Here is a 24452-nt window from a genome sequence, read left to right as displayed (position 1 = left end):
TCTGCCTTCGGGTCCTTTATTTGGGAGTTAGCTAGGAGGCATCAGGAGGGGAGGGAGGTGAGAGACGGAGGGGCTGGGGTTCTGAAGCCGGAGAAGGGCCGCTCTGGGTGCCCTCGGGCTGAGGGGGTGTGGGAATCCTCTCAGGTGGGGCCCCTGCATCTGTGTCCTCTGTCCTCTGAGTCCTCTACGGGGGCCCCTTCTCGTCCAGGTCACTAGCGAGGAGAGCGGGGGAGCAGCTTGGTCACCAGTGCTGTTTCCACAGGTGCGTCCCCGCCCTGTGGTTCGGTATTTACTCCTGCTGCTCCTCCAGACGCCGGCAGGCAGGTCCCCGTTTTAGGCTGGCGCTCATGGGCCAGTGGGCAGTCCCTTGCCAAGGTCGCATGGCCAGTTAGGGCAGAACCGGTAGTGACCTCAGAGCTGTACCCACCCACTCGTGGCTTCCCCGTTCCCACGACCCAGCTCTTAACTGCAGTGAGCCCCTCGGGAGCCTCTGAAACCAAAGCTTCACCCCCCCACCCCAGCTCATCACTGCTCCCCCTGCCCCATTTGTGCCAGCCTGTGCCCACCGCACCCTTTCCTTATGCAGCCCTCCCGGGTGGAGGAGACTGCCTGTCTTTCCCAAACCCTGCTGGCACCCGGCCGCTGCACCCTGGCCTCTGGTGGCACCTGCTCTCCCCCCCTTCCCCCCCCCCCCGCCACCGACAGGGGCTGCCACTGTCTCCCCAGTCACCTGCCCCACCCCACCCAGGCTGCCTGTACCAGCTTCTAGCTGCTTGTGTGGCCCCCAGCCTCCTCGCTGGGGACTCACCCACCTCTCTGGCATTTCAGTCCTTGACCTCTGACCTCCACGGCCATAAAGACCTTTGCCTCTGCCTCCACTGGGACACCCCCGAACTTTGGCTGCCCTCTGGATTCATCCCAGAATTCCTCCCTGGCCATGACCCATTCTCTGTGTCCCTCCCGGCCACTAACCCTGCTCCTTAACACCTGACGGACACATAGACCCCGGACGTCCCCCTGGCATCAGCCCCTTCTCTGCCCCAAGGCCGGTAGTAGCACTCTTACTGAAGACACCCCAGCTCTCTCCTCGTCTTGTCCTCTTCCCCAGCCAGAAAGAGCCTCCAACCTGTTCAAATCCTGTCCGTGGGACCACTTTTCCCAGAGAAACCCACATAACCAAGCATACTGGAGTCCGTCATTATAGGCTGTGGTTTTCAGCATCATCTTTTACGCTGCCTGGAAATCCTTTACCCTCCCAGCCAGCCTCTGCACACTCCCAAGGCAGGTGTTTTGACCTCTGGTACCCGCTCCTTGGAACCTTTATTCTGCTCCCAGCCCCTTACATGCTGTCTCAGCAGGGCTCCCTTACATCTGACCGCCCCCCACCTTCCCGCCAGCCAGCCCTGCTCAGAGGAACACGCCCGTCCCCCTCCTGCCACAGGTGCGCCGCCGCCCTGACCAAGGCCACCCGGTCCACCTGGCCTACACCCCACTTCTCCGGTGCCCCCTCTTTCTCCTCCTAAAGGTCCAGCCCCCCCCCCCATCCTCGGGGAAAGAAAATCTTCAGCGTTGGCCCCGCAAGCCCTACCCCTGCTGCGTGAGGACTGCCCCCCTCTTCGGCATCCGGCTTCCCTTTTTTAACTAGAGCAGTTATATTTAAAATTATCAAGCTTCTCGCAATTGTGATACAGAGCCACGTACCCTTTTTGTTTCGGAGTCTTGTCTACCTATCACCCTTCAGCTCATTATGGTCTGGCTTTCCCGGGACCACAGAAAATGTTCCCACAAGCGGCCACGGCGGTGACCTGTCAGCCACCAGATCCACTGGCCAGGCTTCGGCCTCCTCCTCCTCCTCACCCATCTCATGGAATTACTGTGCTTGGCCCTCTGTGTCCTCCAGCCTCTCCCCTGCTTGGTTTGTGTCTGAGCCCCTGAGCCCCTGCCCCGCCCTCACCCGCCTCTGCCGCAGCCGGAAAGTCAACCCTGGCGCCACAGGCCCAGGGCCCAGGCCTTCTCTCGCTGGCCCCTGGGCGTCTCCAGCTGGCCTCCCTCCAGATACCCCAAAGTTCTCCAACCGAGCCATTCTTCCTCCCCCACAACCTGTTCGTCCGCCAGCACCGCCGGCCCCAAGCACAGACTCCTGCCACCCTCAGCACCTCCGTCCTGAGGCCACACCAACTTCTCGCTGCCTTCTTAGCTTATTGTCTTAAAGGACAACTATGAACGTGTCCCTATCCGACCGAGGGACCTTCAGATGGTGAGGAAGGCGCTCAGCCAGCTCTCCACCCTTGACTTCCCAGCTCATCTCCCCGCGGCGGCCTCTGACTTCACCCGACAGACACACACAGCCCCGTTCCGGCCCTGCCTCCCGCCCCGAAACAGCTCACGTTCTCCAGGCTCACCCCGGCCTCCCCTGAAATGCTATCCTCCGCCAGTCAGCCTAGCAGACCCCCAGGGTGCCCCAGCCCCCCTCTTTTTCACCTCTCCCCTGCAGCCTTCATTAATACGACCCCATCCCAAAGCCATCCTGCTGTTCCTGCTGTCCGCCCTGCCCTGAGCCCCTCCTGAGCTGGGGCCCCTCGGGGCTGCCCTCACTCATACGGTCGATGTCACTCCCCCAGTTTGGCGGACTCCTCCAGGGCACGCCGCTGCCACAGAACGGGCACGGGGCAAACCTCCTTCCCTCCCTGCCCTCTCCCCTCACCTCTGCCTCCAGCTCCAGCAGAGGGCCGGCACCGGAGAAGCCCTTGAAGATGTGACAGGACAGGCCCAGGCCTCCCAGGCCCCATGCCCGGCTTGCCCCTCACCTGACCTCAGGGCTGGACCCCGAAGGGAGGGTCCTGCCCAGCGTTTCCTGCAGCTGTTGCCTCAGTAACCACTCCTGCTCGGGGTCCTGTCTCCGGGCTGCGGCCAGCCATCGCCGGGGGCCCTCCTCGTCACTGGAGTCCCTGGAGAAGCCTCCCGTCACGGCCCACAGAGGTTCCGGGGGAGGGTGGTGCCCCCCCCCAACCCCACAGACTCCGGCCACCCCGTCAAGCTGGAGACTCACAGCTCGGGGTCCAGGTCCCCCTGGTGGGACAGGGGAGATGCACACACGGAGCAGGCGTTGCCCAGGAGACGAAAGCAGGTGGAGCAGAAGAGACCTGGGAAAGGGGGGGGAGGGAAGGAGGTGACTGGGAGCCCCTCCCCCCACCCCGAGCCCCCAGCCTCCAGCCTGGGGGGAGGGGGGAGGGTCCTTGGCATGGTGCCTGTGTGTGTGGGGGGGGAATGGCTACAGTGCCACTCTGGCATAAATTCCGTAAATTCCGTTACCACCAGGAGAGTCAAGGCAGGAGAGACAGCGGGCTCCCCGTGGTTTTCCGTCCACGAGAACACGCGTGGTAATGACGGGGGGGCGGGGGGGGCGGCTCGAGAGGGCAGTTCCAGGAAGGGTCCACGAGGGAAGGACCACAGGGGATTGTCACTCGTCCCACGGCCATGGTGAGCCCCAGCAGGGAGACGCTTGCACCCCAGGACTCTTACCTGGGCAGCCAGGGGTAGCGCAGGACACAAAGGTCTCCGTGTCCTCCTGGTCGTAGCCCTGCCCACAGCCCAGGCAGTAACCCTGCTCCTGCCGGAAGTGGGCGACCACCGGAGCCAGACAGGAGCATCTGCGGGGGGTCCCAGACACTGAGCGGGTGGCCCCACAGCCACCGCCCCCCTCCGAGGGTAGGCCTGCCCGCAGCCTGACCTCCATCCCTCTGACCGGAGCCACGGCCTCTGTGTCCCGCCCTCCTCCTCCCTTCAGGCCGCCCCTCACTCCCCCCGCCCAGAATTCTCAGCCCGAATTCTCGTCTCTGCACGGATGGCGCGGAACGGGCACCCTCTTCGACCAAACCTCTGGACGCCCGGGAAAGACTGTGATCCGTTCTGACCTCTGGCTCTTTTTCTGTCCCCTCTTGCCCCGCCCCTGGAAGGAAGGACAGTGGGCTCACCGCCTGGCCAGCATCCGCAGGACACTCGTGTGGCCCAGGTCGGCCGCCCGCCGCCTCACTGCTCGGTGCAAGGCAGCCGACAGACTGGTTCGGCGGCTCAGAAGTACGTTGTACAGGTAAGAGATCCTCTCCTGGTGGAGGGGAGACCGGGGTGGGAGCTCCCTGAGCCTGTTTCATGTGCCGGGAACGCCGTCTGCCCTCTGTCCAGCTCCTATCCCTCTAGTTTTGGCCTCTTCCTTTGGGAGCCTCTGCACATCCCGGGAGCAGTGTCCTACTCTCGCCTCTGGGTTTTCACACCACTGATAAATTCGCTCATTCCCTAATAAAACATTCTCTCTCTTTTTTTAAACATTTTCTTTCTTGGGGGGCCGCCTGGGTGGCTCAGTCAGTTGGGCGACTGACTTCGGCTCCGGTCATGATCTCACAGCTTGTGGGTTCGAGCCCAGTGTCGGGCTCTGTGCTGACCGCTCGGAGCCTGGAGCCGGCTTCGGATTCCGTGTCTCCCTCTCTCTCTGCCCCTAACGCACTCGCATTCTGTCTCTGTCTCTCTCAAAAATAAAAAAACAAATTAAAAAAATTAAAGAAAATTTTAAAAAATTTTAGAAAGATTTTCTTTGTTTTAATTTTTAAATGTTTTTTAAGGAGATTTTTTTTTATTTTTTTAAAATTTTTTAAAGTTTTTATTTATTTGTTTTGAGAGAGACAGAGCGCAGTCTGGGGAGGGGCAGAGAGAGGGGGAGAGAGAATCCCAAGCAGGCTCCGAGCTGTCAGCACAGAGCCCGATGTGGGGCTCAAATCCACAAACCACAAAATCACGACTTGAGCTGAAACCAAGAGTCTGACACTTAACCGACTGAGCCACCCAGGTGCCCCAATGGTTTTAATTTTTATTTTTGAGAGAGAGAGAGAGAGAGAGAGAGAGAGCACAAGCAGGGGAGGGGCAGAGACAGGGAGACAGGGGAATCCAAAGCAGGTTCAGTGCTGACACTAGAGAGCCTGATGCAGGGCTCAAACTCCCGAACCGGGAGATCACGGGGCTCGAACTCACACCCCGAGTTCAAGAGTCGTAGGCTCCCGGACAGCCAGCCAGACACCCCTAAAAACACTTTTTTTTTCAACGTTTATTTATTTTTGGGACAGAGAGAGACAGAGCATGAACGGGGGAGGGGCAGAGAGAGAGGGAGACACAGAATCGGAAACAGGCTCCAGGCTCTGAGCCATCAGCCCAGAGCCTGACGCGGGGCTCGAACTCACGGACCGCGAGATCGTGACCTGGCTGAGGTCGGATGCTTAACCGACTGCGCCACCCAGGCGCCCCAAAACACTTTTAAGTGTAACATCTTGTTCGCGGCCGGCCTGCCTTGAGACTGGGAGCTCCAGACTGCATCTTGGTGACCGTGGGGCAGCACGGTGACTGGCCTACGCTAGATGCCCAATAAATGGTTCGAAAATGAGTGAGCAGGTGGCCGGCGGCCATTCCCGCCCCAACACGGCCCCTCCGCCCGCCCCCCCCCCCCTGTCGTTCACAAAACTTCGGAGACAAGCTTGGCCTCAGAGAGCCCTGCCCAAGGACGCCCTGTCCCTCAGCCCCATCTGGGCCCAGAGGCCAACAGTCCAGGTGAGGCGCTGTGGGGGTTCAGCCGGAGGAGAGAGGGCTGGGGCTGCGGAAGGACTCAAAGCTCCCCACCCCCCCAGACAGCGCGCACTTGGCGCGCGGGGTGGGGGCGGGGCGGCTGTGGGCCCCTCACCTGCTCCCGGGACGGGTAGTACCAGGCACATATGACCCGCCGCAGCCTGCTGACGTAGTTGCCACACAGCGTGACGAAGAAGCACAGGCCGTACATGATGCCTGGGGGCACGCAGTCCCGCTGAGCTGCTGTCCCTGGGCACAGGGTGCCCCTCGTGCCCTGAATGCTGTCTGCTCCCCCTCCCCGCCCGGGGGCATGCCCCCCCCCAGGGGTGTGATCGATACCGATGACGACGTAACCCGTGGCGTCAGGCTCCGAGGGGCGCAGGACGCAGCGCGGGGACAAGACGCTGATGTTGCTCTGCTGCAGGACATCAAACGCTGACACCAGGTCACGATAGATCTTCCCTGTGTAGCCGGGACCCTCCACGGTTATGGACACTGCCACGGGGCCTGGCACAGACGTGCCCTGTGAGGGCCCGCAGGGCCGTGTCCCTGCCCCCTCTCTCCCGTGCGGGAAAGGCCACGTGCGCTGGTGGGGGGGGGGGGACAGCAGACAGGCCTCCTGCCCCCAGCCAGGGGCCTCTGACAATGCTGGGCCTAACCTCAGCCCCGAGCACCGAGGAGGACTGGCTCCAGGGCCCCGAACTGCCCCGCTCCCCCACGTGAGATGGCCTGGATGGTCACCGAGTCCCTCCCCGGCCCCCACGACTCTCCACTCTCCAGAAGCGTTCGTCGCAAAGCGTTTGCTAAGTGCTGACTGTTGCAGCCACGGGCTGAGTGCTCTATTGATCGTTTGGGGCTTTTTTGTTGTTTTTGTTTTCTCCGTTGGACCTCTGGCAGACGCAGGATCAGATTAATTATATTCTGTGGTTTACAGCGTGCTCTCAGTCAGCGGCCCACCCGACCCCGACACACGTGGGGTCACGTACCCCCGAGGGGCTGCCGTGCCCCGGCTCTGCGAGGCTGAGCCACTGGCCTGAGGTCAGCACCTCGCGGAGGGCAGAGCTGGGACGGCGGAGCCCAGGCCAGTGTGAGTCCAGACCCGGTGTTGCTAACTACTCTGTTATGGTATAACCACGAACGGGACACAGGGGTCACCGCCAGAGACAGAGTTGGAAGAGGGGCGAAGCCAGGGGCTGATGAGTCACAGTGACTTGGGGACTTCGGGGCATCGTCCCCTGGGGCCGGGGGGGACGGGAGGATGCCGGCCAGGGGGGCAGGGGGAGGCTCAGGCGCTCACTGCGGGCCACGATCTCCCCCTGCAGCTGGTGCCGAGCCAGGTCCAGCACCCAGAAGACGGCGTAGTCCAGGAACACCAGGAGGAGCACGAGGAGGAGGTACCGGGCCAGGTCGAAGACTGCCAGGATATAGAACACCCGCTCCCACCGGGACAGGAAGACGGAACCTGGGTGGCAGGGCGGGCAGGAGGTGCCACCGCGTCCCCTCACCACGGGACTCCAGCCGCCCGTCCCCTCACCCCCCCGTCCCCTCACCCCCGGACTCCCAGCCCCCCGTCCCCTCACCCCCGGACTCCCAGCCCCCGTCCCCTCACCCCCGGACTCCCATCCCCCCGTCCCCTCACCCCCCGATTCCCAGCCCCCCGTCCCCTCACCCCCCGACTCCCAGCCCCCCCCCTTCCCCTCAGTCCTGGACTCCAGCCCCCCGTCCCCTCAGCCCCGGACTCCCAGCCCCCGTCCCCTCAGCCCCGGACTCCAGCCCCCCGTCCCCTCACCCCCCGACTCCCAGCCGCCCGTCCCCTCAGTCCTGGACTCCCAGCCGCCCGTCCCCTCACCCCCCGACTCCCAGCCCCCCGTCCCCTCACCCCCCGACTCCCAGCCCCCCGTCCCCTCACCCCCCCGTCCCCTCACCCCCCGACTCCCAGCCCCCCGTCCCCTCACCCCCCGACTCCCAGCCCCCCCGTCCCCTCAGTCCTGGACTCCAGCCCCCAGTCCCCTCAGCCCCGGACTCCCAGCCCTCCGTCCCCTCACCCCCGGACTCCCAGACCCCGTCCCCTCACCCCCAGACTCCAGCCCTGGGGGGAGAGAGCTCCCTCCTGGGGAGGGCTCCTGCCCCCACCGAGCGGGCCCGTTGGTTGATCTGGAAGGTGTAGAAGCTGTGGGGACCCCTGGGCCAGGGCTGGAAGTGGCGGTGGGGGGTCGTGGTGGGGGGCTGTGACGTAGCAGCTTAGCTTCCGGGCAGCTTAGCTTCCGGGCCTGGGCCCTTCCAAGTCTTCAGGAACCCGCCCTCCTGGGGGGCCCTGGCCCATTCCTCCCAGGCGGCATCTCCATATTAGCACATTTGCACTTCCGGCCTCACCCCCAAAGCCTCCCTTCCCTCCGCTGGTGTCCACTCCCCACCCCTGCCCTCTGTCCGGACGTCAGGTGCTCCCGGAGGCACCGGCCCCCTCGTCACGCGTCTGCGTGCAGGGACCTTCCCCTTTCGGACGCAGTGCCGTGTGTGGGGCTTAGGGTCGGGCCGGCTCGGTGTCCCCGTCTGCAGATCCCGGGGCCCTCACCGGGCTGGATGTAGTGTCGGGCCTCGTGGGCGCTGAGCGGCAGCACCGTGGGCAGGCCCGCCCTGGAGCGGACGTCTTCCATGAGCAGAAACCGGCTGGTAATGTAGATGTTGTCAAAACCGAGCCAGTTCAGGTAACGGTACCGGTAACACAGGGCTCTGGGGGAGTGTCCGCCAGGCCCCTCAGCACCCCAGCCCAGACTCCGCTGGGCGCCGCCCTCCCGCCCCGCACCGCGGCCCCCCGACCCCGGCCCCCCTGAAGGCCGCCAGACGAGCCGAGCCCCGGCCGCCGGAGCCCCCCCCGGCCCCTCACTGGAGGTAGAGCAGCGGGAGCAGCAGGGGCGCGGTGTAGCCCATCAGGGCCAGGGCCTCTCGGACGCGGTGCAGCTTCACGCCGACGGCTTCCTGCAGGTCCAGGGCCACCTGGGACAGGCTCCGGGAGGCGTTGAGATCCACAGAGAAGTGGTGGGTGGCCGTGACGTTGAACTCAAACTCCTGACGCACCCGGTTGATCAAGTGCCTCACAGCTGGGGCCGGCAGGTGCCGCAGGGCCGTGAGCCAGGAGTCAGGAGACCAGGGCCTGGCATGGCTGGCGGGCCAGCCGGGCCCCCGAGCTGGGACCCAGTGTGGACTGGGGAGGGGCCTCCGCAGTCCGTGCTGTCCCCATGGCAGCCTGACTCCAGTGCCACCCGATGCCCTGGGGTAGGGGTGGGGGGCCCTGATCCCCTCCCGGGTCCTGCTCTGACGTCCAGCTTGGGGTGGTGCACCTCCCTCTTGCTGGGCCTCCCTTTCCTGGGTAACTTCCTGGGGTCCTTTCCTTCCGGCCCCTGCGTTCTCATTCTGGGCCAGGAGCGGGCCGAGCAAGGAGGGGACTGCCCCAGGAGCACCCCCTGGGGCGGCCGGGGGCAGGGGGGACACTCACGGGGGCCGATGGTCTTGCGCAAGAAGGGCTGGATGTACTCAGGGATGATGCAGAACACCTGGACCACTGAGACCCGGAGACTGAGTGGGGGGGGGGGGGGGGGAGACGCGCGGCCCCTCCCCCTCGGGGACCTACTGCGCACAGAGGCCTCCGGCTTCCCACCTTTCCTACTGACCTCCAGGCTGGTCCCGCCCCCCCCCCCCCCCCCGCCCTGCCTCCCCCGGCGGCAAGCCTGGGCTCTCTCTCACCGCTGGCCAGTCCGCACAGCACCAGCTTGAAGGGCGTGAGCACGAAGCACAGGTGATAGGCTCGCGGTACGGTCCTCATGCAGCTGTCCTTGGCGCCGTCGAAGACCCGCGCGCACTTCACGTAAGGGTTGCCCAGCTCGGCGTTGCACACGTCCCCGATGTGAAGGAGCCAGTACCACACGTTCCGCAGTGCCCTGGCTGGGGACGGCTGCGGGGCTGGCACGCGGCTGGCGGGAGCCGGGGGGGGGGGGGGGCTGCAGCGTCCCCCCAGGGGGCGGGGGGGGGCTCCGGGACAGCGCCCGGAGCAGGAGACGCCTGTGGTCAGGGGGCCCGGCTGTGCTGTACCCACTGGGGACTAGTCAGGGAGGGGCCCGAAAGGCCCCGGGCGGGGACAGGGGTGAAGAGACAGGGTGCGTTTTGACCCCTGCCCCCCAAACAGACATTCGAATGTGCTGACCTACGTGCTTCACGCCGTCCATGATCGACCGAAAGAACTTGCGAACCCGGTCAGCCACCTCTTTGGCCTTCTGGGCAATGGCCTTAATCTTGTTCAGGGCACCTGAGAGGCAGGGGCAGGGGCACTGTGGGGCGGCCCTCACCACTGGGCCCCGGTAGGGAGCGGGCGGGAGGCGGGTCTGGGAATCCGGGTGGAGTCGCCCAGTGAGTGAGGTCAGGGGTCTAACTGGGCGCCCCGAAGTCAGGGCCCCAGCGGAGAGGAGCGGAGCCAGAGACACAAGAAGAGGGGCTGCGGGGGGCCTTACTGACGAGGGGCCGCTTGGCCCGTTCCAGCGCTTCGGCGGTCTGGTTCAGGGCCAGCTCTGCCCCGCAGGCCACGGCCTTGCTGGCCTGAGTGAAGTTGTGCAGGGTGTTGGCACAAGGCCCTTGCAGCACCAGCCCAAAGGCAGCCACCATCAACAGGGCCCGGCCCTGCTCTGGGGGAGAGGGCTGCATCAGAAGCAGGACTCCAGCCTTGCAGGCGGCAGCATCTGCAAGCCTCTCAAGGAAGCCTCCAGAATATTTCCCTCGAGCCTCTCCCTCCCCCAGGATCCCTCCTGCCCCTCCCCCTGGGTGCCTCGCTCACTGGAGAAGGCCTGGGGCAGCAGCAGGAGGACGGTGACCCGGACCTGGCGGGAGAAGCCCATGCCCAGGCCGAGGAAGGCGGCCAGAGTGAGGGTGCCCACGAGGCAGGCCCAGGGGCTGTGTTCTTCCACCAGCAGCTCCAGGAGCCCATAGGCCGTGGCCAAGGACAAGCCCAGGGCGAAACCCCCCACGCTGCGGACCACGGCCCGCGACGTGCTCGGCTCCTCGGTCCCCACAGGGGCCATGGCCGTCGGGTCCAAACGTGTGCCTGTTTCCAGGAGACGCCCACGGGGTTCTGGGGCTCTTCCGGGCTCCCGGAATCCCTCCCCACATTCTAAGGTTCTGAGGCTTGTACCACACCTGTGCTGGAGGGCCTTACCCAGCTGCAGGACTGGGGAGGGGGAGGGAGGTCTCGAATCTCCTGCCCCAAGTCTCAGAGCAGAGGGGCGAGGGACACAGACCAGACAGGCTGTGGGCGCGGCAGAGGGGCCGGAGCGGAGGGGCCAGAGCGGAGGATACCTGTGGGACGAGAGCGGGTGCAGACTCATGGTCATCACACCTCATCGGGATGGAGCCACAGGGCAGATGAAGCTCCCCCACACCAGTGAGTCGGTCCCAGAGACCTTGCCCTTCCCCAGGGCCTCCCAGCCCCCAGGCATCCGTCCAGTGTCTCCCGCCCCCCCTTTCCCCACCGTGGGTCCCCCAGCGTCCACCCCTCTCACCCAGCGGCCCCCCCCCCCCCTCCAGCCATGCCCTCTCCTCTTCTCTCCCTCACCTCTGCCCTGCTTTCTCAGGGCCCCCCCGCCTCCTCCGGGAGGCCCCAGGTTCCTGCAGGTCCCCCAGCCTCTCCCCCCGCAGGCCCCTAACCCTGATGAAGCGCGTCCCAGCCAGAAGAGTGGGCTCTTGGCCCTGCTGGGCTAACGTACTTGACCCCGCAGCCGTGCAGAGGCTCCTGAACTGGGGGCTGCCGGCCCCCTGTGGCCGTTTCCTGCAGCGCCAGCCCGGAGAGTTTCCGGTCACTGCTTTCCTGCTGGGGGCAGGCACTGGAGGGCTCCTGGCCATGGGTGAGTGTGGGGCCCCCCGGGGCAGGGGTGGGACCCATCTTCTGACCTTCGACTTGATCGGTGCACTCGTAGGTCTCTTTCAGCTCCTGGTGAACCCCATGAACATCTATGAGGATCAGAAGGTGGTGACATTGTACAGCCTGGTGGGTTAGTGCTGGCTGAGGACAGGGAGGCTTTGGAGGCTGGGGGGACAGGCCTGGAGAGTCCTAGGAGGGAGTCCCGTCTTGTTTCTTCTGTCCCCAAGTGTCCCTGTGGCCCCAGCCCCGTCCCGGGCTTTGCAGGGAGATTCAGGGAGAAGAGGAGGACCCAGTCTTGTCGTCTAGGGGTCCTTCCCAACCGGAAAGGACTCTGTGTTACATGATGCAGTTCACACCCATCTCTTCTGACCTCTCTGGCCTTGTTTCCTGCCCCTCCGTTCGTTCGTTCAGTCAGTCAGCACTCACTGAGTCCCCACGAAGCTTCAGCAGTGAACAAGGTCCGCGAGCCTCGGGTGGGGACAGTTAGGCAGTAAAGGAACACTGAGTAAGAGCATTTCTGATGGTGACAAGGGCGTGAAGAGAGGAAGCTGGGGGTTTGGGAGGAAAGCGGCCGGGGCGGCGCCGGCCTGAGTAGTCAGGGAAGGCTTCTCGGAGGCGACACTGCCGTGGGGGGGCTCATGTCAAGAGGGGCCAGGCTGCAGGAACAGAAAACCCACCTGCAAGTGCTTTAACCACAGAGAAAGTTGGTTATCTCAGGTAACAACAGGTTTCCAGGTCGAGTGGTGTTTGGAGTCTGGATAATTCAGCAGCTGGGTCAGCCCCCCAAGGACCCAGGTTCCTCTTGCCTGGTTTCTCCGCCATCTTTGTTTTTTAATTCTATTGTTTATTTTTTAATTTACCTCCAAGTTAGTTAGCATATGGTGCTACAGTGATTTCAGGAGTAGATTCCTTAGTGCCCCTCCCCCATTTAGCCCATCCCCCCTCCCACCACCCCTCCAGCAACAGTCAGTTTGTTCTCTGTATTTAGGAGTCTCTTCTGTTTTGTCCCCCTCCCTGTTTTTATATTATTTTTGTTTGCCTTCCCTTATGTTCCTCTGTTTTGGCTCTTACAGTCCTCATATGAGTGAAGTCATATGATTTTTGTCTTTCTCTGACTAATTTCACTTAGCTAATTTCACTAATAATAGCCTCCAGTTCCATCCATGTAGCTGCAAATGGCAAGATTTCATTCTTTTTGATTGCCGAGTAATACTCCATTGTGTGTGTGTGTGTGTGTGTGTGTGTGTGTGTGTATCACATCTTCTTTATCCACTCATCCATCGATGGACATTTGGGCTCTTTCCGTCCTTTGGCTGTTGTCGACAGCGCTGCTGTAAACGTGGGGGTGCGTGTGTCCCTTCGAAACATCCCACCTGTATCCTGTGGAGAAACGCCTAGCAGGGCAATTGCTGGGTCGTAGGGTAGTTCTATTTTTAGGGTTTTTTTTGAGGAACCTCCATCCTGTTTTCCAGAGTGGCTGCACCAGCTTGCATTCCCACCAACGATGCAAAAGACATCCTCTTTCTCCAAATCCTCACCAACACCTGTTGTTGCCTGAGTTGTTCAAGTTAGCCATTCTGACAGGGGTGAGGTGGCATCTCAGAGTGGTTTTGATCTGTATTTCCCAGACGATGAGGGATGCTGAGCATTTTTGCATGTGTCTCCGCCATCTTGGGCCTGGCGACCATTCCGCCTCGGGTTGTGAATTGGCCGCGGCAGATCCAGGCATCTCGTCTTTGTGCAACAATGTCACAAGACCAGAACATTCCTTCTTCATGTCTCCCGTAAGGAGGAGGAAGACATTCCTGGACCCCCAGCCGGCCTCCCCGCGCGGTTCTCTGACCAGAGCCACCTGACCTGTGTGGGGCCAGAGGGAGCGGCTCCTTCTCTGCCCACAGCCCCCACTGATGGCCTTTCCCAAGGACCCTTGCTTGCTGCTTGTTCTCGTTTACAAGACCTGCTCACATCATTGTGACCGTTTCTAGGGTTTGAAAGGTCCGAGCCAGTCTACACCAAAGGTCCCCTTGCTGCATTCTCCAGCCTCTTCCCCACTTGCACCCCTGCCCCCCTCACCCCTTGTCCCCAACCCCCAGTCCCCTGCCCCCCACCTCCCACCCCCAGTCCCCTGCCCCCAAACCCCTGTCCCCAGCCTCCTGTCCCCTGCCCCATGTCCCGTGCCCCCTGTCCCCCTTGCCACTGACCCCCTGCCCCCATCCCCATGCCCCCCACCTCCCACCCCCCCGTCCCCTGCCCCCTGACCTCCCTGCCCCCAACCCCCAGTCCCTTGCCCCATGTCCCGTGCCCCCTGTCCCCCCCACCTCTCCGCCCCCTGCCCCTTGCCCCCTCACCCCCTGTCTCCCACCCCAACCCCCAGCTCCCTGTCCTCAATCCCCAGTCCCCTGTTCCCTGTCTCCTTCACCTCCCTGCCCCCAACCTCCAGTCCCCTCCCCCTCCCTCCCCACCCCCTTCTCCGGCCCTCCCCCCGCCCCCTGCCCACCCCCTGCGGATGGGGGTCCCACGGTGGAGGGGGGGCCTGCCTTGTATTTGTTTCCCCACCTCCTTCCTCTTCTGCTTCTTCCGATGTCAGAAGGGATTTGAGGGAAAGGGCCTCAAGCTCGCCGTCCTCAGTGCTGTGCGGGGCCCTCTGCCCTGGCTGGCAGGCTGTCCCACTTCAGGGGCCTTTCAGGGCATCTCTGGAGGCTCCGTGTGGACCTGGGAGGTCCCGTGTTCCTGCTCAGAGCAGTTCTGTTTGGCCGACGCCTGCAGCTCCTGCCCCCCGGCCTCTTCTGTGCGGGTCCCTTGGGTCTCTCTGCCCCCGAAAATGCCCCCTTGTCCCAGAGAGAATGCACACGTCCTTGCCCTGCCTCGATGACAACCAAGCGTGGCTCCCAAGTCGTGGTCCCCCACGTCCCCCGGAGGGAGGCCTGCCGGCACTGCGGTCACCTCTCCTCACCCTCTGTGCTCCAGGTGCTGGGGTTCAGCGGAGGCCGCCTCCCTCTGCCCCATCTCTGCGGGGGCCCCGTGGGGTCTCTCACTTGGCACAGATGGAACGCCTCTCCCCTCCCCTTCCAGAAAATTCTGGTTTCTGGTCTTGTCTTTGTATATTCTGGTTGGTAGAGGGCCAGAGACCAGTTTTTCCCTTGTGGACGCCCAGGGAGGACACCCGCAGCCCCGTGGGGCTCTCTTCGGAATGCAGGGCAGCGGCTTGTCAACCATGCTCCGTTTGAGTCTTTGTCCAGAGGCCAAGACCACAGAACAAACCCCTTCCCGTGTCCCCTTGTACCACGACGGGGCCACACAGATCCACATTCACCCCCGGGGGCTGTTGCCCTTGAACCGAACTCAGGTTGCGTGAGAAGGAACGTGGCAAGGGGCGCGACTCGCTGCTCGGGGCACACCTGTGCGACTGGGGGAGCCGGCCCGGTGGGGAGGGGGGAGCAGGGCCCTGGCGGGGTGGGGGGGGGGCGGGTTCCATGGCTCAGAGGCGGTGCCGCCTGGTGGATTCCGGGACCAGCAACAGGCCTGTGTGGGTCAGTGAAGTGGGTGAAGGTCCGAAGCTAGGCGGGGGCCAGGTCAGAGGGTCCACAGGCCGCGTTACGGGCCCCGTTACATCATGGGTCGGATCCCAAGCATGGGAGAAAGCCAGCGGGTGGTTTGAGGCAGAGAAGGAACACGATCAGGTTTGTGTGGACAAGGTCACTCTGGCTGCCTCGTGAGCACTGGGGGACAGGCTAGTGAGAGAGGAGGACGTCGGGACCGGTTGGCCCCAGCCAGAGGCAAGGGGGTCCCTACGAGGGCGGGGGACACAGGGGGAAGTGTAGGGACTTAGGATTCGCTTTGGCGTCAGGGGCAAACACTATTTCACAGGAAGCTTCTAGGTCCCCCGACCGGCTCATGCTGTTCCTTTGGCCTGGAATGCCGTCCTGCCCCCTAACGACACTTACTCACCTTCAGCCCCAGCTGACACATCATCTGCTCTGCCCGGCCCTCCCAGCCCCACCCTCCTCCCCACAGAAACCCCGCTCCCTCAGCTCCCGCGACGCCTCCTGTGCACTGAGCGCTGGAGGGTAGTCATCTGTCCACCCGGCCGTCTGTCTCCCTGCATGACGAGCTCCGAGGAGCTCACTGTCTCCTTGCAGAGACCATAGGGAGACACTCGGAAGCGCGAACACAGACCGGCAGGGCCGTGACTCAGGGCTAAAATTAGGGGCGGAGGTGGTGAGTGCGGTAGGGCTCAGGGCACGGGGAGTCCTGGGGTGGCTGTGAGGACCGGGGACTGTTGCCAGAATTGTTCTCTTGCTTTCCCCGCTCCCTCAGCACGTAGGGCCTGTGGGAGTCCAGCCTGGAAATGACAAGTGCTCGCCCCCTTCCCAAACACAAACGCACCCTCCTGCACACAGTCAGTCAGTGACCATGGCTTCTCAACCTCCCGCGTCTCTCCAAGCCCTTCCAGAGCCCGCCGCCGCTAAGCTCTGTACAAGGCTGTTGAATGAATGAATGAATGAATGAGTGGCCTCGAAGGCCTATTAGAGTCCGTGTAAATGGGGGCAAAGGCAGTACGGTGATGGTTCTAGAAAATGCTGGGGGGGGTGGGCGGTGCTCCGGTAAGCCTGGTGGTGGGCCAGGGGGCATCTTCACTCTGCCTCACCACCTGCCGCTCTCTCCTGACAGGCTTGGGGGCCGTGGGCTGGGGGACCTCCCCTCACATCCGCTGTGCCAGCCTCCTGCTGGTACCCAAGATGCTGGGCAAAGAGGGCAGGCTCTTTGTGCTGGGGTACGCCTTGGCTGCCATCTATGAGGGTGAGTGCGTGCCCCTGAGAGCGTCCCTCCACGTCTCCAGGCCTCCTTAGTTTACACAGTCCGGTGTTGATGAGATGACCTCTCACCAGCTTCTGGGCCCCATCCCTGCACGGCTCCAGCAGGTGGCCCCCGTATGCCGAGCAGGAGCTGAGGGGACCTTCTGAAAGCGGCCTGGCTGCGAGGGAGACCCCCTGTGGCGTCTTCCCCCAGGACCCGCGGCCAATCTGCGGCACAACCTCAACGAGGTGGTGGCCTCGCTGGGCTGCACGGTGGAGCTGCAGATCAACAACACGAGAGCGGCCTGGCGCGTCTCCACCGCCCCACTGCGCGCGGTGTTCAAGGGCCTGCTGGTCAGCACCCTGCGCGGCAGGGCCTGGGCCCCTCTCCCCAGGGGGCTCCCACACCTGCACTGGGAGCTGTGACCCCCAGACTGTTTCCCAGCCGGGCACCCCCGGCAGTTTGTGCAGGACTGTCCTCAAACATGGCAGGATGTGCCCTGGGCACTAAATGCCAGGAATGCCCCCGCCCCCAGTCATGGGACGTGCCCCCCCCATCTCCAAACACCTGGGTGGGCGGGGCTCTGAGCAGCTGAACCTGAATGTCAGGAAACCGGTGGCCTTGGCCTGGAGGAGTCAGGAAGCCTCGGGGCCCAGGGAACTGAGGACCGGACGCTGGGGTTGCAGGGGTTGGAGGGTTGAGGAGTTGGGGAGACCGGCTGACCGCGGGGACGCTGGGGACGGGGACATTGAGATGGCAGAGTGGCCTGGGAGGTTAGTGTGAAGGGTGAAGTCCAAGGGCCTGGGGAGCCGGGAGGGGCAGAGAGGAGGTGCCTGGTGGGACAGTGGAGCATAGGGTGAGGGGCTGTCTCAGGACTCCCCGAGGGCCCGAAGGCGGAGCCAGAACTTGGCGGGGGGTGGGGGGGTGGGGGCGGAGGGGACAGGGGGGTCGGTGCGACCTCTCCTTCCTCACCCTCCAACCCCAGGGCAGCAAAGTTTCACTGAAAGCCGAGACGCAGAACCTCTCCAAGGCCTTCGAGGACCTGGATGCCCAGGTGAACAGCGAGATGGGCTACAGCCCCGAGGACGCCGAGAGCCCAGAGGGGACGGCCCGAGGCGTGGGGACCCACCGAGCCCCACCTTCCGGGCGCCGTCTCTCCACACAGAAGATGTACGAGCTGAAAACCAGGCTGCGCTGTTCCTGTGAGGGGCGCGGGGGTGCGGGCGGGGGGCCGGGGCCGGGGCCGGGGGGCGAGGGGTGGGGGCCTCAGGCACCCTGGCCCCCTCCCACAGACGTGGTGGACCGGGCCATGCTCAGCTGCCGCCGCTGGTTCGACCGAAAGCACGAGCAGTGCATGGAGCGCGTCCGGGTCCCGCTGCTCAACCACCTGCTCTGCCTGCCCATGAAGTTCAAGTTCTTCTGCAGTATCGCCAGGGGTCAGCCAGGGGTCAGCCAGGGGTCAGCAGAGTAGCAAGGGGAGGGGGACACCAGCACCCAGCCCGCCCCCCCCCACTGTGGCATTGCCAGGGGTCAGCACAGTGACGGGGGGGGGGGGGATGCAGCCCGGCCCCCTCCCCTGACTGGCGGTGTGACCCGGTTTAGATGCATAGGAGGCTCCGAGTTTTGTCTCTTCATCTGAAAGGCAGGGGTAATAAGAGTACCTACCCCGTCAGGGGTTTCTGAGGGCTTGAGGGGCAACACACGGGAAGCTAGTAACAGGGCTGACACAGGAATTTTCTCATAAATGTTGGCTGTCATTATTCATGGTTGGCATGGTTATAAACAGGTAAGAAAACTGGGGGAGAAACGAGGCCCCGGTCCGGGAAGGGGGCTCGAGGAGAGGGGGGAGGGGAAAGACTCGGTGCGGTGCGGTGTGGAGAGACAGGCAGGCTGCAGGGAGGGGCCGCAGCGGGGAGGCGGGGGGAGCGCGGCCCCTGACCGCCGCTGTCCTGGCTGTCCGGGCGGCAGCGATGGAAGTTTGGTGCCGCAGTCGCATCCCAGTGGAGGGCAACTTCGGGCAGACCTATGATTCCTCAACCAGTCTGTCCGCGACCTGGACGGGGAATTTTCAGCCACTATTGACTTCAAGGTAGGAGGCGGGGCCTGGGGGCTGGGGGTGGGGGGAGCTAGGGAGGAGGGAGAGGACACAGGGCCCTGACGAGGCCCAGGAGGGAGGGAGAGGACCAGGGGACAGGTGTCTGTGCTGGGACGCCAGGTGCGAGAGGGGAGGGCGGCAGCTCCCAGCTGACACAGGGGGGCAGCAGGGCGGGGGTCGCGGGGGTGGGGGTGGGGGATGGCGAGCAGCAGGAGGGTCCTGGAGTCCTGGGAAGAGCTGCCCCCCCCCCCAGTGGGCGGCGGGGGGGGGGACACGGCGGCTGCATCCGGCGGCCTGCGCCCCCGCGCCCCCCAGGAAGAGAAGCAGGTGGCGGTGCTGGGCCTCAACACGAGCTGGGAGCACGTGAGCGCCGAGCTGCGGGACCTCGTCCGCCGCCAGGAGGCCCAGCTGGGGTGGACCCTGGGCTGCTGCGTGTGCTGCTGTCCTGCACCTTCCTGCTCGTCCTGCACGCGTGAGCGCCGCGCCGGCTTGGGTGGGGCCCCCGCGGGCCCTCCGCGTCGCCTTTGGGTACAGCGGCAGCCGCTGATGACGCAGAGTCAGAGGAAACGCGGGCTTTTGGTCAGGGACACGTGGCCCGCCTTCTCACACCTTGAAAGGGAGGCGTCTTCATTTATCTGCCTCCTTCGGCCTTCATCCCAGCGCGGACTTTTTTACTTTTAGCTTTGACTTTTGATTTTTCTCTTGCCCTTCACATTCCCCTTGGCTCCGACTTTGTCCATTTTTATCGTCCAATTCTGCTTTCATTTTCTCCCGCCTGCCGCGTTGGCAGCGACTTTCCCAACATTTGGACCAAAGTCCTCAACCCCCACCCAGCCTGGCGTCCAGCTGGGCCGTCCTGGGCCTCACTCTGTTTCCCTGGCGACCTCTGGACCCTCTGTCTCCTATCACCGCCCCTCACATGCCCGAGACGGGCAGGGGCCGTCAGGGGCGGCCACAGGGGCTCCTGCTCCATTGTCCCCCCCGCTGTGGGGCAGCTGAGGGGCAGGGGTCCTGAGCGAGCCGAGGGCCCTGTGGGGAGACAGACATGAAGGAACCATCTTCCCGCCCTCAAGATGCTCACGGTCTAGGGGAGGCAAGAGAGGGAGGCACCCAAGAAGCATGGACCGTCCGAGGGCCGCACTCGGGACCGGCTTGGGGACCCGGTGGGAGCTGAGTGCGTGCCCCTGCCATAGCTGGTTCTCTTGGGCAAGGGTCCTGGCATCTTTGGGGTGCGGAGGGCAAGGCTGGGCTTGCGGCCTGGGCTGAAGTGGCCATGGCCGGAAGAGTCTGGAAAGCCCTGCGGGCCGGAGGCTGGGAGGCCAAGGTGGGTCAGAGGTTAGGGAGCCTGGCGGGGGAGTGGGGCGTGGCAGGAAGCTGGCCCGAGACGGAGGCAGGAAGAGGCGAGGGGCACCGGGTCCCGCGCCGGCTTGGGGAGGGAAGGAAGGAGGCACAGAGAGTCCGCTTCCAGGCTTTCAACCCGGCGAGGTCACCGGCTAAGGGGCAGCAGGGAGCGGGCGGGGCAGGTTCAGGCGCGCCCGGCAGCGCTCGGTCTCTCCACAAGGGGGCGCTCGCGGGCTGGCCTTGCATTTCTCCTCTTTGTCCCTTAGAGGCAGGAACAGGGTTTCCACGGTCCCGAACCACGAGCACTGGACAGGGCTTACGTCATGTAACTCAGTTTCAAACACGTCTCCAATAACTTTTTGTCCTTAGTAAACTAAAACATTACGTGGGACTTTGGAGCATCGTCAGGGGAGAGGGAGCCTCGGGCACACGGAAAACACTGCCTTACTCAAGGGTGTGGTGGGGAGAAGGGAAGTAGGTGGGAAGTGAGTTTTGCTTGAAGTGACCTCCAGGAGAGGTTCTGCCGAGATGAAAGCGGGAGTCCGTCACGATGGCGGGCGGTTCTGCAGCCTTGAGGGGCTTCACGCCCCCGGGGCCTTTGCTCCCGCTGTTCCCGCTGCTTGAGATCCACCCTGCCGGATCCGCGGCCGGGAAGCCTCCCTTCCCGGCCACGTACACGACCCCCCTTGTCTTCTCGCTTGTGTGCCTGCCCGCCTGGCCCTGGGCTGCAGGCTGCCTGGCGGCAGGGCCGCGTCTCCGCGTGCCGGGTGGCCCGTTGAATGAGCGAGCGTCCGGGAAGCCCGTGGTTGGGGTGGGTGAGGACGACATGGACCCGTCCCCGTGCCCAGGTCCTTCTCCTACGCGGACAGCTATAACGGGGACATCCGCTTTGACAACATCTATATCAGCACCTACTTTTGCCAGATCGACGAACGCAGGAAGAAGTTGGTGAGTGGGCGCAGCCCTGACCCAGGGTGCCCTGCCGTGTGTGCCGTGTGGCCTCGCGCTCCGGGGGGGCGGAGGGCAGAAGGGGGAGGGCCCTGGTGTCCGTCACCGTGTGGACGTTGTGTCCAGGGCAAGCGGACTTTGCTGCCGCTCCGCAGAGCCGAGGAGAAAACCGTCATCTTCCCCTGCAGTCCCTTCATGCAGGCCTCGGAGATGAGAAACGTGGTGAGGGTGGCGTGGGGCGGCCCGTGGACCTGACCACGGGCGCTGGCCGCGTGGGGCGGAGGGCAGGGGCACCTGGGAGGGCTCCAGGCCTGCTGCTCCTGTCCTCGGGCAGGTGAGGGAGCTCGCAGAGACCCTGCCCGTCCTGCTGCTGCTGCTGGTGCTGTGCGGCCTGGACCGGGCTCTCTACTCCGTCTTCAACACCATCCGCCATCACTCCTTCCTGCAGTACTCCTTCCGTAGTGAGCCGGCGCCCGGCCCCCTGGAAGTCCCCCGCCCCACCCCCGCAGCCACCCCACCTGACCTCGTCCAGTGTTGTCACCTCCTCCTGTGTCTCACCCCTCCCTGGCCATCTCAGGGTCAGATCTCAGCCCTGCAATCTGACGGAGGGGGCCTCAGCCCCCTTTACATCCGCGACAGGGAGGGGTTAGCGTTCAGTGAAGGGAGGAAAGTCCCGCGCTGCAGAGATTTCTGTGCCTTGAACCCCCCCCCCACATCCAGTCCCCATCCTGCCCCTCCCCCAAAACCGCAACCCTTTTCTGACCCCCCCATGGCCTCAGGCAGCCATAAATTGGAGGTGAAAGTCGGGGGGGACTCCATGCTGGCCCGGCTTCTTCGGAAAACCATTGGAGCCCTGAACACGTCCTCAGAGACCACGGTGGACTCCAGCAACATGCGTAAGCCACGCCGGAGGCCGGCTCGGGGGCGAGGGCGGGGGCCCTGGGTCTCCCCGAGGCAGAGAGGTGGCGAGATGGGAGAGGCATGCTGGGGTTGCAGGGATGAGGGCGGGAAACGGCAGGGGAGGCTTGGAGAGCCTGGGGTCAGAGGAGCCTTGGGGACAGAGGGTCCCAGCGCCCCAGAGAACCCTGGGGACAGAGGGTCCCAGCGCCCCCAGAGAGCCCTGCCCACGATGGACACTTTCTCTCTGTCCGTGCCGTGCTGAGCAAATGGCCCCGTGACCCCGGTGGCTACGGTGCCCCAGGTGCAGCCTGCAGGGCGAGGGGCAGGCGGGACGAGAGCGGGGCCACCAGAGACCCGTCCCGGTGGGGTGACGGCCCGGCCCTGCCCCAGGCTGCCTGCCGCAGCCCGTGAGCCTGAAGCCCAGGGCCTACGTGAGGGCCGCGCTCCCCGCGGGCCTGCTGCTGTGCCTGTGCCTTCTGCAAGCCTTCGGCTACCGGCTCCGGAGGGTCATCGCGGCCTTCTACTTCCCCAAGGTACGCCGCCGCCACCTCACAGGCCCGCACCCTGCCGACCGACCCCGCCATGAGGGGACGCGCTGTCACTACCCCTGACGACCCCCCCCCCCCCCCCCCCGACCGCAGCGAGAGAAGAAGCGGGTCCTGTTCCTCTACAATGACCTGCTGAGGAAGAGGGCGGCCTTTACGAAGCTGAGAAGGGCTGCCGTCGTGAGCCGGGCGCAGCGGCAGAGGGCCCCCGTAAGTCCAGGCTGCCCGCCCCCCCACACCGCCGCCTCCTGTGGTTCCGAGGACCCCGGGAGGGGCTTCTCCCGCCGCTCCGTCCAGCCCCGGGGGGCCGGCCTGCGGAGCTCAGCAAGTTCCCGCGAGACGCACACCAGGGGCCCTGGACGTCCGGCTCCCGGGGGTCGGGGCCGAGTCTGCCTCTGTCCCTCCGCGTTCAGGCCAGCCTGAGACACTCAGTGGGCCATCAGGACGCAGGCAGAACAGAGGAATCAGATTTGATACAGCCTGACTAGAAGAAAGCAAGGGGGCTTCCCCGGGATCAGGGGACCCGAGGCAAGCCACAGATGCTACTGCGAGGTCACAGACCAGAAGCTGGGGACCTCTGCCGGAGGTGGGGAGGCAGGTGGGCTGGGGGTCAGGGAGGCATCATGAAGGGGCACGTGGCGGAAGGACAGAGCACACGGCCAGAAGAAGCAGGTTCCAGCCCACGCTTCCTCATCAAGCTGTGTGACCTTGGCCGCGGTCCTCAAGGGACCTCAGAGGGTGGACGGATCTGCAAGGCCTGTGCAGAGATCAGTGGCAGTGAGGTGGGGGGTGCTGGTGCCAGAGGGCCTGGGTTTGAATCCTGGCTCCTTCGTCACCATGGCAACGGGATCTGCGGTGTTTACTTAAAAGCTGTGCCTTGGTGTTTCCTTTCTGCAAGACACAGTGAACCACTTCTCCATCTGGTTGTTGAAAGGGTTAGAGGAGCCTCGCTGTCATGGAGCAGGCGCCTAGCAACTCCCACGCACATGTTGTCGTCATGTGACCCTTCTTGGTACAGGCGCCGTGTTGTTGGAAAAAAAAAAAAAGTAGCCATCCTTATTTCACCAGCCCTAACAGAGCTCTTGGGAGTGAGAGGCCACATTTGCTGAAGTTTTCCTCTAGGGCCTAGGTCCCCCGCCCCGTGACACACGGAGGCTAAATGAGCATCTGCTGAGACAGAGCGCACTGTGAATCCGTGACCTGGTCTGGAAGTAAACTGGACTCTCAGGGGCAGATAGAAGGGCATTGGTCCCAAGCTAGGGGAACAGAACGTGCGAAGTCTCAGAGCCCGAGGGGAATGTCAAGGGCCAGGGCTGGTCTGGGGGGCTGGCCAGAGGACGCAAAGTTCAAGTGGGGGTAAGTTAGAGCAGAGGCTGGAAAGGGACCGGAGTGTGGAAGGCTCTGAAGGCCAAGGCCAGGAGTTCTGCCGCTGACATGCAGTTTCTTGAGCAAAGACTGAGCCGATAAGGTGGCCTCGAGAGAATTCTAGCACTGGTAATAGTGCGGAGAGAGGGGGGGAGCCTTCTGAAGCAGGCTTGTAATCTGGAATCAGGGCAGCTGCGTGCAGCCAGGTCTGGCCGTTGACTATCTGTGCGCCTTTGGGAACTCGCAGAACCCTTACGAGAGTCCCCTTTCTGGCCTGTAAAGCGGAGAACACAGGGGTAAGAGTCTTATGTGTCCGACTCACTTCTCAGCCCACCCCGCGAACAGATCAGGTGGTTCACAGGGAGGTACAGGTGATGGTTGTTGCTGCTCCCAGCTGGGGGAGTGGAAGCTGCACCCCAGTCTCCATCACCGAGCGGGGGAGGGAAGCTCCCTAGGCCCATTTGCATGGCGACCTTGCCCTCCAGGCCCCGCTCCCCGCACCCCTTCTCTCCCCCGGGCTCCCGGCAGCGCCACCACCTGGCCGACGTCCTGCACCGCCGCTGCCCGCTCCTGCGCCGCTGGCTGCGCCGGCGCTGCGTGGTGTGCCAGGCTCCCGAGACGCCCGAGGCCTACGTGTGCCCGACGCCGGACTGCGCGGCCGTGTACTGCCGCTCGTGCTGGGACGACATGCGGCGGCGGTGCCCGGCCTGCACCCCGCGCGAGGAACTCTCTTCCTCCGCCTACAGCGACAGCAACGACGACGCCACCTACGCCGAGTGACGGGGCGCCTGTCGCTGTCCCCCCTCCCCAACCCGCTCCTCCGCGTTTAATAAAAGCCCCTGTACTCCCGACGCCTGCGCTTCCCAGGGGTCTGAGCCGCCCACCGGATCCCCGCAGAACCGGGCCGCCGACGGGACGCGGGAGGGCAGCCAAGCTGCTGGGAAGGGGTCGG

General features: G+C 64.2%; 2 protein-coding genes across 5 annotated transcripts; one reads left to right on the top strand and one right to left on the bottom strand.

Moving 5' to 3' along the window:
* Positions 1-10579, bottom strand: DCST2 (DC-STAMP domain containing 2). 4 transcript variants are annotated; one of them, XM_047840693.1, is made up of 15 exons: positions 10430-10579; positions 10110-10275; positions 9806-9907; positions 9349-9546; positions 9101-9166; positions 8492-8705; positions 8180-8337; positions 6905-7069; positions 5947-6114; positions 5723-5823; positions 3975-4105; positions 3523-3650; positions 3050-3143; positions 2808-2948; positions 1-212 (listed from the first exon to the last, which is right to left on the bottom strand). In XM_047840693.1, the coding sequence occupies exons 1-15, from the start codon at positions 10577-10579 to the stop codon at positions 185-187; spliced, it is 2010 nt and encodes a 669-aa protein (XP_047696649.1). In that variant the 3' UTR covers positions 1-184. The 4 variants fall into 4 exon arrangements, with proteins under 4 accessions (XP_047696649.1, XP_047696646.1, XP_047696647.1 ...); XM_047840690.1 differs by having other exon boundaries at positions 10110-10194; XM_047840691.1 differs by lacking the exon at positions 5723-5823 and having other exon boundaries at positions 2808-3143; positions 10110-10194.
* Positions 10580-10640: 61 nt separating this feature from the next.
* On the top strand, positions 10641-24351 carry DCST1 (DC-STAMP domain containing 1). Its single transcript, XM_047840701.1, is given in 18 exon segments — positions 10641-11032; positions 11367-11492; positions 11565-11639; positions 16181-16309; positions 16520-16659; positions 17292-17508; positions 17599-17742; positions 18275-18334; positions 18337-18395; positions 18717-18819; positions 18822-18873; positions 20591-20690; positions 20817-20912; positions 21025-21151; positions 21470-21586; positions 21981-22123; positions 22232-22345; positions 24029-24351. Coding segments are annotated over 18 exon segments (2415 nt in total). The 5' UTR covers positions 10641-10671; the 3' UTR covers positions 24281-24351.
* The last annotated feature ends 101 nt before the right edge of the window (positions 24352-24452 follow it).

Source organism: Prionailurus viverrinus, chromosome F1 (assembly GCF_022837055.1).
Source record: "Prionailurus viverrinus isolate Anna chromosome F1, UM_Priviv_1.0, whole genome shotgun sequence".
NCBI lineage: Eukaryota > Metazoa > Chordata > Mammalia > Carnivora > Felidae > Prionailurus > Prionailurus viverrinus.
Note: the sequence above shows the minus strand (reverse complement) of the source record. Positions and strands in the feature narration are given on the sequence as shown.